This window comes from Cebus imitator, unplaced genomic scaffold (assembly GCF_001604975.1).
Source record: "Cebus imitator isolate Cc_AM_T3 unplaced genomic scaffold, Cebus_imitator-1.0 Scaffold8, whole genome shotgun sequence".
In the NCBI taxonomy this organism is placed as follows: domain Eukaryota; kingdom Metazoa; phylum Chordata; class Mammalia; order Primates; family Cebidae; genus Cebus; species Cebus imitator.
In genome coordinates, this window is record NW_016107323.1 from 11,865,430 (window position 1) to 11,878,219 (window position 12,790).

At 41.8% G+C, this 12,790-nt stretch overlaps 1 protein-coding gene across 2 annotated transcripts in view; it reads left to right on the plus strand.

The window, feature by feature from the left end:
* LOC108314525 (voltage-dependent calcium channel subunit alpha-2/delta-3) overlaps window positions 1-12,790 on the plus strand; it is an 823,636-nt gene that overhangs the window by 507,830 nt on the left and 303,016 nt on the right. For both annotated transcript variants that reach the window (XM_017543458.2, XM_037743848.1), the window contains exon 12: window positions 3,785-3,918. In XM_017543458.2, the coding sequence (XP_017398947.2) occupies window positions 3,785-3,918 (134 nt within the window). The remainder of the gene's footprint in view (window positions 1-3,784; window positions 3,919-12,790) is intronic.

Genomic DNA, 12,790 nt, shown 5'->3' on the forward strand with positions numbered 1-12,790 from the left:
CATCCAGGACAAATGCCTGACTCTGAGTTTGTGGGTCTTTCCTTATATGGTGAGCACATGCATTGGGCCATCGTGAGGCCCACATGCAGAAAGGCCAGGTGGATCCCAGTAAGACCTCAGTGAATGTCCCCGCCTTGTTAATGGCTTCTGCATACCTGCCCTCCCTGTTCTGGGAATACTATTTCCAGCAAGGTGGAAACCACCTTTTTGAATCATTTCATGGAGCTAATATTTCAATTAGAGAGAACACAATAAACAAGCAAGTGAGAATCCAGTGACGGATGAGTCTTCTGAAGGAACTGATGCAGGGTGAAGGGAGAGGAAGTGACTTCAGACAGGAATGTCAGGGATGGGGCCTCTCTGACCGGAACCCTGAGTGACAAAAAGGAACCAAACATGGAAAATGGGATAAAGGGTGTCCCAGGCAGAGGGCAGCACGTGCACAGGCTCTGAGTGGAAAACATGCTTGGTACATGAGAGGAGGGGAAAGAAGGCCAGCGAGCCTGAATGATGAGCAAAAGGGAGACGGCAGGGATGAGGTCATCCAGGTAGGTGGAGCCAGTTCAGGGAGGGTCTTGGAGGTCAGGGTAAAACATCTGGATTTTATTCTAACTCTGAATAGAAGCTATTCTAGGATTTCAACCAGAAAGATGATGATCTGCTGCGACCTTTTAGACAATCTGTGATGATTGTGAGGAGCATCGGCAAGTAGGAGAGGGATTTGTGGGGAGACTCTTGTGGACTCTGGGTGAGAGGTGATGGCATCTTGGAGTAGTGAAGCAGTGGAGATTGGGAAGCGAATTTAGATCTATTTTAGAGACAGGGCCAGAAGAACATGCTGGTGGATTACATATGGGGTGTGGTGAGGATAGGATGGATATCGAGGATAATTATGTTTTGGCCTATCTGGGGAGTGGTGCCATGGGAGGAATGGATTTGGCAAGGGAAGTCAGGGGTTGGCTTTGGATGAGTTCGGCCTGAGAATCCTGCTAGTTATCCCTGCAGAGGTGTCAGGTATACAGTCAGGTCTGTAACTCTGGAGAGAAGTCAGCTTTTTGGAATCTTTTAGAACCTTGGCTGTGATCTTTTTGTAATCTTTCAGAACGAAGGCCAAGTGGGGACGATTTCTCAGCTCTGTCTTTTCCCAAGTGTATGACTGTTTCCCCCCAATTCCTTCTCTGTGCTAATGATCTGTCCCTTCCATCCTCTTCCTTAAATTCATCTTTCTTCTCTTGGCCCTGTTGTGGAAAGCCCAAATCAGAGAGCCTTACTGCTGGCTTTGAGGATTAGATGTGAATGCAGACAACCAAGAAGAACTCCTACAAGGTGTTGCCTGGGTCCAGGAGCACAGGTGCCTAAACAGAATTGTTGGACACTGCAAAGCACTCATCCCTATATCCTAAAGGTCCAGAGCTGTTGAGCTGTGTCTCCCTCCTTCAACATCATAGCATCCCTCTTAGCTTGTCCTCTTTGTCAAGACCCTTTACGTAGAGCCCAAGATTTTCCTAATAAAGAAGAGATGAACTGTTTTCTTTCTTATCAAACACTGATTGCAGCCTCCATGCTTGGAGAGATGGTAATTATGAGTGTTGCATGTTCCCTTCCTCCGCAAACTGTTTTAAAACCTTTGCCTGCCACTATGCCTCTAAGAGGGACCACCTAGGAGTACTCCTGAAGCAGCATCCCAAATGGGTCTCCCTAACTATGTGCCTGATGGCTGAGAAAGGTGAACATAGGCCCTGCTCCCAGGTCTCAAGCTAGAACAGAAACTTAACAGCCTATTACGGTGGGGCCCTGTTTCCCCTGGGTTGGAAAAGACTCTGGCCCAGTCCAGGAGGGTGGGGCAGGCATGAGTGACAATGCATGCTAATTAGCACTGTGCAGAGCTGTCATCAGGAAACCAGAAGCCACATGGTCCCAACCTGGTTTGGGGTTGGTGTACCAAATTCAAACCAGCTGGTCTTTGTTTAGAAATTCTCTGGGTGGGTCCCGACCCTTTCTGGACAACAGAAGGGCTGGTATTTCCTTACCCTGAGCCCTGTTTTAGTCACTAAGAGATTCTACAAACTCTGGAGCTAGTGCTGTGATGGAGCTGGCCTCAGAGGCACACATACTTTCTTTAATTTGTTTGACAAGTAGGAGCTGGTATGAGCCTAGGATCCTTATTTAGAGACACAGGGAGGAAATAAGAATCTCCTTCCCTGACTACCTGCCTATAGGGTAAAGTCTAAACTCTTTCCCAAGTTCTCCGTGACAGTCCTCCTGCCCATTTCTCTCATCTTATGTCACCATATCTCTGGCCTCTCTCTACCAGCTCCTTAACTCCAGCCATTCTGAGCTATTTTCAGTTCTTATAAGGGGCCCGCTTCTCCCTGCAGGGCCTGTCTTTATACTTCTTGCTTTGCTGGACACCAGCTTTAATCCCTATTCCTCTGGCTAACTGGTCCTCATCCTTCGGGTTCCAGCTACACTGACCCTTGCTCAGGGTAACCGCATTTGATTGGCTGTGCCTGTTGTATGTTTTAGCTTAATGTTGAATGTACCATTTTGTAATTGTTTACTCAGAACTGCCAGGCCCCAGGGGGGCAGGAGCCTTGCTCACCTAGTTATCCATTGCTTCTTCAGTACTAAGCATCAAGAAAGCCTTCAATAAATGTGTGAATGAGTGGCTCCCTCCAAGGGATCCAGGCCTGTGTTGAGTTCACACTTTCCGTTTTAACATCTTCTAACCCAAAGCAAAGCTGATGCGACCACAAGCTGCTCAGCAGTGCAGAAGCACAGCAGCGCCCTGGAACCCAAGATCAAAATGGTATCACCAGTCACAAGACAACAGCATGTTCAGAATGTTTCTGTTGCTTAGAAATCATGTCTACCCAGCATACTTAAAAGACAGCACTAGGGAACACATCACGATATCAGCTGAAATTTTAGCCTCAAACATAAAAAGGGCAAAATTCAGTAGAAGTAGAGGGTCAGATGAAGAGACTTCTAAACCTGAACTCATCCTCTGTGTTTGCTACTTGATGCCTGAGAGAACATTGGCAAAAAGCATATTCCCCATCTGCATCACTCATCTGTTCTTTAAAATGGACACAGTCATCTGCACTTAAACATGTTGTCACAAAGAAAAGGGACAAAATTGACCAAGTGTTTAGCAAATTTCATGGCACTTGGCACTCAAAAATTTTAACTATTATTATTATGTTTATTAAAATGAAACAGCCTTTAATTTTTGTGGGTTGTAGTTTTCTCCTTGGAAATAAGTTCATGGAAGTGAAAAAATAGAGTCACAAAATGACATGTAGAAAGGACTCTCATTTCTGCCAGGGAGTAAACACACACGCACATGCACAGTGTGTGTGTGTATACGTATACTGTGTGTGCATATATATGTGTGGGGGCATTGGGGAGGTGTAGGGATATGTGTGCATATAAAGTCTGGGAGGGTATTCTCCGAAGAATTAATAGGAACTTCCTCTGGGAGATGAGTTTATGGTTGATTTTAATTTTATTACACATAAAAGCTGGGAGGGTATTCTCCAAAGGATTAACAGGAACTTCCTCTGGGAGATGAGTTTATGATTGATTTTAATTTTATTACATTGCTTTACTATACTTTCTAACGTGAACTTATTACTCATAAAGTGGGTGATGCAGGAGAGGAGCTAACATTTAAAAGGAAAAAGAAGGAAACTAGGTAGAGGGCAACAAGGCATGGCATATGCTTATTCCTAGTTGCAGGTCTTTCTGTAACTGAACTTGGCCCTCCCTTGGGTTTTGGCAGGATTTTTTACCCAGATCTCCACCTTGGCTGACGTGCAAGAGAATGTCATGGAATACCTCCACGTGCTCAGCCGGCCCAAAGTCATCGACCAGGAGCATGATGTGGTGTGGACCGAAGCTTACATCGACAGCACCGTGAGTCCACGGGGCCCCGGGAAAGAGGCTGAGCTTTACTCCCATCCCCAAATGTGAGAGTTTTCTTGTGTTAATTCCAGAAAACAGCAACTATATCACTCTTCCTTATTTTCTGGGCTCAATGACATTTTTCTTGATTGTATGTATAGTTTGTGTTGGTCATCTCAGCAAGCAGAGTTGGTGAAAAATCATAATGTACTAGAAAGTACGACGTGTACTTCGGAAAGGTAGCTGACCAGCACAAAAGAAATCACGTTTTGCTTGTGTCTTTTCTAGTTACTTCTGTCCCACTTTTTCACGTATTCAAATTCTATGAGTGTAGCAATGATTACAAGCATGATCTTAGATTCTGTCCTCGCCATATGTGAGCCCCAGTCCCGGCAATGAATCTTTGTGTTTCAACTGGGAATGTGAGCAAAGCTCAGCTCTAATAACGAATTGGAGCCACGATGGAGGCCACAGTTGCATTTTCTTCCCATGCATAAGTGAGAATATGCTGAATGGTGGTTCAGTAAGCACCAGATTGTTGTTTGAACTCTGGCCGTGGGCCCATTCAAAAGCTGAATTGCAAGCAGCAGATTCTGGGGCCGAAATTGCTTAAAAGGAGGAGCTTTGCCAATCATCAAGTAATGGCTCAATGGCTGGGTTTCTTGTGTAATCTCAGGGTGATTTTTCATAGTGATAATGAGTCTGATGGGAGTGGTGTTTTTCATTTATTGATTATAAATGTTCTCACAGGGCCTCTCTCCAGTCATTTTTGTTGGGATTAACATCACATTAATCACTGTAACCCAGACACAGCTGTCCTCCGGAGTGATCTCGATGGCTGTCATGGGTCAGCTTTTCTCTCCCTGGGCTCTCTCATTCCTGCTGCATTTCTGGCAGCTGCAGAGGCAAGCTCAGGGCAGGAAAAGCACGTGGGAACTCATTTCAGGGGACACCATGACACAGACCAGGCCACAGCAGCTTGCTCCGTCTCAGCCTTAAAGAATGCAGGGCAGCCCTGGAAATATGAATGTATCTACTTGTCAAAAAGGGAGACCCCTTCCCAAGGAAAAGTCATCTTGAATAAAGATGGATGTTGAACTCAAAAGGCCTCGTCCATGCTGGGGAGACTGTGAGCTTTTATTAGCTTGAGTCTGTCCCGAGTTTGGTTTTACATCACGGAAATAAAATAAGCTGCCCCATTTATGTTGGCACCATATTAACAATAGCAACCATGGTGATAACTTCATCTCTTCATCTTACATGTTATTGGGTAAGGCAGGAAAAATAGGAGTGAGGAGGAGGAAGAGTGTGGCTAGCCAGTATTGAAGTAATCAAATCACTCAGTGGTTTTGTGTACAAACCAAATAGCCAGTTTGATCAGTCATTTTATTTGTTTCATCAATTTAAAAAAATGTAAGACACAGTTTCTACAATTAAAACATTATGGTAGTAGCACCTGGATAGACAGATCAGTAGAGTAAAAGGTCCAAAAATATCAACTACATATGGGAATTTAGTATACAATGGAGGTGACGTCTCAGATCAGTGGGGCTAAGATGGGCTTTGTAATAGATGCTTTTGGGAAAATCAGCCATTTGGAGAAAAATAGAATTAGTCCAGTCTTCACATCATACCCAAGAAAGAAATCCAAGTGGATCAGATGACTAAATCGTAAAAAAACAAAACCATTACTAATAAGCACTAGAAGAAAACCTGGGTAAATTCCTCTGTGACCTGGATTCTGGGAAAGACTTTCTAACAATGACTACAAAATCCACAGGCAATAAAGGGAAAAGATAAGTAAGTTTGGCTACTTAAGATAAAAACAAAACAAAATAAAACAAAAACCAACTTTCGTAAGCCAAAAAGATATCTTAAGCAAAGCCAAAAGACAAATGATAAAATAGGTGAAAATATTTGTGACATATAGCACACATGAAGAATTAATATATATAATTATATAAATAACTTTTATGTATTTATAAATATATATATTTATAATATATAAATAACTTTTAAAATTGAGGAGAAACCCCTAAAATTGTGCTAGGAACAAAATGAGCAAAAAATTAGACAATTCACAAAAAAGAATCAAAAATGGCTGTTAAACATAAGATGTACAACTTCATTCATAATAAGAAAAATGCAAATTAAACTATAATGAGATACCATTTCTCACCCACCAGAGTGGCAAAAACTAAGAGCTTAACTATGCACTCTGTTGATGAGGCTGTGGGAAAAGGGACACTTATTTATTGCTTGTGGGAATGCCAACTGGGGTGATTTCTATGGAGGTGAATTTGCATTTACCCTTTGACCCAGCAATCTTACTTCTAAGAATTCAACCCTGAAGATGAACCACTAATAGCACAAAAATGTAATATGCACAAGTTTGTTCATTTAGGAATAGCTTGTAATTCCAAAATACTGGAAGTTACCTAAATGCCTAAACATAAAAGATTGAATAAGCTATGGTATCTACGCCTAATGGAGTCAATATTAAAAACAAGAATAAGAATGACTTGCGTTAGCTGATGAAGAGTGATTTACAGAATATACTTCTAAGTAAAATGAGCAAAATCATATATAGCATAGTACTTTACATAAGAATTATATATAGCATGCTACCTTTTATATAAAAAACAGGAGAAAAAAAGATACATAATTACTCATTTTACAAAAAAAACAAAAACAAAAAACAGAGTAAACCAGAAACCAACAGAACTGTCATTCCCCCCCACTCAAGCCCTCTCCTCTGCACTACCTCTGCATCCTAACAAGACATGCAGAGGAGAGGTCTTGGGAAGGGAATCACATACCTCTGAGTATATCTTTTTGCACAGTTTCAACTTTTGAAAGCACGTTGATGTTCTATGTATTCAAAAATTAAAATTAAACAAGAATGGGGAATTAAAAGTGAGTGCAAACAGAACAAAATGAATTCAATAATATTTCAGATGAGTAACAAAGTTTCTCAGAAGGGGAGGAAAAACAAACTTTAGAATATACTAGTACACACAATATTAAATTTTGAACGCAATACTTTCACTATCTACTCCTCGATCCAGGGAGGACAATAAGAATTGCAAATAAATTCTAAACTCCATTTCGTGTCATTTGTGGTAGTATGGTTACAGCAATTCTGAATCTATTTTGTGAGTATGGTGGGATTGGGCAAATGTGTAAACGCCGAAGACAGGACATCTGTCTATGGGATTAGACTTGATTGAAAAATCCCAACTCTGCCCTTCAAAAGGGCCTACAAGCAGTGCCACCCAAGTAGCAATGAGCCCATCCAGTACCCAGATTCTGGCTTCTAAAAACCACTCCCCACTAAGAGGAGCCTGAGGCCCTTAAAGTAATTGCTAATTCCAGGGCTGCAGCAGGGAAGTTTCCAAATAATAATAATAATGATAATAATAATAAGCCTGGAATAGTTTGTGCCAGAAACTAAGGCAGTGCTCAGAACAATAATGTGGTCATGTCAAAAGGATGCAGGATCGGCATGAAGAGGCTGTCATTGGTCAAATCTGGGACAATTTGAGCCTCAAAATAAGGAATGACAATAATGGTTTACAACTTGTTGAGTAAAACATAAATCCACGTGTTCTTATCAATAATTAATAAATAAATCCCAAACAGATGAACCAGATAGACAAGCAAGTGGGTGAGAAGGGTGCAGTGTATAAGGGCTTGCTGACAGGTAAATGCGGAGGGAGTGGTGGAGTTAGAAAGTCACCGTTTTGCAACCATTTTAGTAAAGACTGGTTAGGCCAAAGGTCTATCAATGGATGCTAAATCTAGGGGGAAAGTCTGATGATGAGCAGGGTATTTTTTTGATCTCAAAGTGCTTCTCTAGGCTTTTCATTAGTCATGGGGAGGAGGTGGGAATAGCACCTAAGCAGTGGGATACTGTGTACACTGTCTTGGTATACTATATATTGGATGAATCTCAGCAACATTTTGGGTGAGTCCTCAACATCATTGGTGGGCATCACCAGTGAGAAACAGATGGATACTGTGTGCCTGTGGAGAAAGACACATCACACTTATGTATTGTTTTGGCCAGGAACACATAACCTAATGCTCATGGCAGACATAAGCTCATGAAGCAGATACAACTTTGCATTAATGTGATGTCTTGCTTTAGTAATGTTCACCACTTAAATCGGTCATTGTATTAGCTTTGCTAATTACATACAGATATAGGAAGTTCGAGGGAGAAACCATTGCTACTCAAGCTTTTGCAGTAAAGAACTTTTGTGACCACAGAGCCAAAGTAGATGGTCTGGGACAGATCTGGACATGTAGTTACAGAGGAAAGTCTCTGACGTCTTTTGCTTTGTCTTAAACATTTGCATGAAATTTACATTCTGTGCCATAATCATCCTTATTTACTTTAAAATAAAATAATATTTCAGGTGGCTTATTAATAAGTAAACTTGGTATGCCAAGACGACAGAGCTCATTTATTTTACTTCTTCAAAAACGCTTTAAGTTTCATAAAACTAAACCCACAGAATTGGGTTGTCCCTAAAATGATAGCCCGACATTGTTGCTATGCTTCCCAAGGTTCTGTTGCTGTACCTTTGCAAATAGCCCTGATAAATAGATCTCCTGGTAGAATGTTCTGAGGGTTCCTTCTCCTCTTGGTGGTATTGAGCAACCTGTCAGGCCAGGAAGGACACTGGGGAGTCTGTGTTCCCCTTTCTTAGGTCTGCTGGGTGAAGAGAAGGCAGCTGTTGCTTCAGTAGGTATCTCTGACCAGGAAGCAGCAGTTTCTTCCAGCTCCTCATCTGGATCTGGATTCTGCCAGGACATAAACAAACAAGCAACAAAAAAACCCATCACTTATATAGGATCAAAATAGGATTCACATGGTGACCTCATCTGTAGAGTCTAAATTCTGAGATGCTCACCAACTTTGGAACCACCCAGAAGATCAAGGGGGACATTAGCAGTTTGGAGTTCATGACTGTCCTGACATATCCAGGACCATTCCAAGCCAGCATTACCCTAAGGTGACCCAGCTTGTAGTAATGAAAGAGACTAGACTCCAGGAGCGCTTGGCATTGGGGCTGGTGATTGACCCCATTTTAGTAACCTGATGTTTTGTTGGTATTGGTAGCTTTTGATTTTTTTTTTTTAAGTTAAGCATATTTATCATCTACCTTAGTTTATTCACTAAGGGCACTGCATGTAGATTAGAACAACATCCCAGGTTTGAATTGCACGTCTGCTCCATGTTCGCTCTGGGACCTTGAGCCGGTTACTTAGCCTCTTTAAGTGTAGTTTTCCTCATTTCTAACATGATGATACGACCTGCCTTCCAGGGTTCACTCTAAGGATGAAATGTCTATGTATGTTGCGAATGCAGTAAATACTGTTTACTGTCATTCCCAATTTTAGAAAACCTAGTGTAAGTTTATCTCCCAGGCTGAGAGAAGTGTTTAAAAATACTCTCCTTTCTTTGAGCTGGGTCTCACATGGTAACTACAACATGATTGATACCATAGTCATAATATAATTTGGTAGTTAAGTATGATGAGTACCTTGGAAAACATTGTTTGTTTAAAGATACTCTTTAATTCTTTGGAATTCATTTGGCTGTAGTTATGTGCTGGGAGCCAGGCACTGATGTCTGGGGGTTGGTGCCTGGGTCAGTGTCCCTGGAAAAGACTAGGATTGTACTGCACTAGCCAGGCAGAACCTTTAGTCCCTAACAGCCGTACTGAGGAGAGCCCTTGCTGAATTGCACCAGGAAATGGAAATATGACAGCAGCCCTCTTCACCGTCTGCCTGTTTGTCCCGAGAATATTTGCAGCTGACACTTATGGCTGCAGCAGCTAACCCAAGATAACTTAGCCACGAAATATCTCAATTTTATTATTATTTTTTCTATAAATATCCTATAAAGAGAATGATGCCTTTTGTTTCCCAAAACATTCTGTTTTTCATAGCGGTATTTACATTTACAAAATACAGTAATTCTCGATCGTTAAAATCGTCAACTCCTAGAAAATGTAGCATTCCTACACACATGATGTTAACATCATTCTCCGACAGTTGTTACTCGAAGATTCATTCGATGAATCCGGTATTTCCAAAATAGGCAATTCTGATGATTCAGACAATTCTAATGTTAGTTCTGTTTAAAAATAACTCCAAGAACAGTTTTTATATTTTATTTTCACATTGAAAATAGTCAGATTTGCTTCAACTTCAAAAATCATGTTTATGTCAAATTAAATGAGTGCTGGCAGTGAGCTGCACTTTTCTTTTTTCTAAACGGGAAAAGGGTTAACTGGCTGCAGCTTAACTGACACAGTGTTCTCCCTTGGTGCTGCGATCACGTGTCCCTGTCGCCTGTCGCCCATGGCACCCTGGACATGTGACCTGGAAGGCCATTCTGGTGCATGAAGCACATGTCTGTTCTCCACGTTTGAGTTGCAAGCTCACTGGAACTCAGTCGTCTTTATTCCCAAACCTATTGACGCCAGTGATAATTTTATCATAATTGTATAAATTAATTAAATATTATTTAAACCAACAAATTGTGAGTATGAAAAGAAAGCCATTGCTTCTGTGAATAATGAATATCTTGGAAAGACTCTAAGGAAAGTTGCTAAAAAAATTACCACTGTGTTAAGTATGGGCAAAGCAACCATAAAAGACCAGGGAGGAAAAAGAAAAAAACATCTTCCCTGCATTCAGAGAAAATTGATACTTAATTTTTCTTTCTTTCTTTCTATAGGGCAATTTTCCTTATTTGTTTGTGTCATCCTTGGTTGATGTAGTGGATCTGGGGGCTGGGTTAGTGTCTGCTTATTGTCTTACTGTCTCTTACTGGCCTCTGGCAGCTGTGTCCTCTAAGGAGAACATATCTTTCCAGACACAGAGAGGTCACTAATTGGTGTGTGAGTCGCTGTGATATCCAGATAGAGACAACCAACACACTCCTGTTACGCGGGTCAGCATCGCCTGTATGGCTAAGCTAGTTCTCTACTGCTCTTTATCAAATCAGCACAGACTTAGGGGCTTTAAACAACACAAGTGTGTCTTCTCCAGGTTCCATGGGTTAAGAGTCTCAGCACAGATTAGGAGGCTCCCCAGCTCAGGGACTCACAAGGCTGCAAGGAAGTGTTGGATGTACTGCAGGTCTCATCTGCAGCTCAGGATCCTCTTCTAGGCTCATTCAGCTTGTTGGTAGTTTTCAGTTCTTTGCCCTTATAGTTACCATTTTCTTGCTTGCTGTCAGCTGGGAACCACTCCCAACTCCCAGAGGCCACCCAAAGTTCCTTGCCACGTGGCCCCTGTAGGCTGTTACATGATGCTGTTTGCTTTTCTCCAGGTCAGCAAGAGTGCAACCCTCTGATGCTTCACCTTCTCCCAAAAGCTTCTTCCATTAAGTCAGGCTGACTCAGGATCATTTCTTTTTTAATAAACTCCAAGTCAATTAGTAATCTAATCATGCGAGAGATATCCCTTCAGCTCACACTCAAGGGGAGGGAATTTGATGGGGCATGTACATGGGGCAGAAATTTTGGGGGCCATTTTTGGATCCAGACTACACCAGTGGCCTATGTCCATGTGCTATGGTCTGAGAGGGAAAGATAATGCCAGAAGGAAATGCAGACGTATCTCTTGCAAACTGTCAAGAGAAGGTTTCAGGGCAGCTATGTCCATTCTTCATCATAATATTTCTACGTAGCACTGATGTTTCCCAGAGGAGCCTGGTTCCCTTTGTTGTATTGCAGTCTGAAAGGGACCACGATTCCTTTAGGAATCAGAAGACCCGTGACCCTGCTGATGTATATTATTTCTACTAAATACTAAGGAAGTAGGTATTTGTTGATTATCTGTAGATTTGGACACTTGTACCCAAAAGACGGCTTTAATATGGTCTACTTCTTCTTTCTCTGTAATTATCTGGGTAGTTAAGGAAAAGGAATCCCTCCTTGCTTGACTCATCAGTGTTTGTGGCTGAAAACCCAGCAGTAATAAATATAATTTTATAACTGATTTAATGCTTAAATAAATAGCTTAAAAACGGCCCGTGAGTATGGTGCCTTCCCTATTAATCATACATTGATTCATGGAGTTCTGGTTCTGGACAAGTTCGAGATAAAAGTTTGACTGTGAACAGAAGCTGAGTTTGGGTTTTTCCGCATAAGAGCCAACCACTGCGTTTAACCAAGGCACGTTCTAGAATCAGACAACACTTCCTTTCAGGGCCCATTCTCCCCGCTTGTTGCTCCCAGTCAGATGAAATATTCTGTTTCCTGCTTGGTTGTTCTGTTTCATTTATTTTCCTGGTGAAACCCAAATATGACTTAATGTTAACAACATTAATTATGTTTAATAAGCTCTCATGTATTAATTGACAAAACAGCAAACACTGGAATTCTGAAATTCATAGGCCTCTTATCTCAATACAAGTCATGCGTAGTCATTATCTCTTAGGTGCAGAGCAAAAGATCATTAACAGTGGAATTTGTTCCATTTTAAAAGCAAATGACTTGTGCTTTGGAGTTAGGTCTTAATCTGCTTGGAAATGCTATTCAACTTGCTGTGCAGGATAGGGCCAGTATCAAACCAAGGAAGCATCCCCCTCCAAGGGAGTTTACACAGATCGCAGTGACACACAGAAGGGAAGCAAAGAAATCTTTTAGAAACAGTGGGAATGGGCCGGGCGCGGTGGCTCAAGCCTGTAATCCCAGCACTTTGGGTGGCCGAGGCGGGTGGATCACGAGGTCAAGAGATCGAGACCAGCCTGGTCAACACGGTGAAACCCCGTCTCTACTAAAAATACAAAAAATTAGCTGGGCATGGTGGTGCGTGCCTGTAATCCCAGCTACTCAGGAGGCTGAGGCAGGAGAATTGC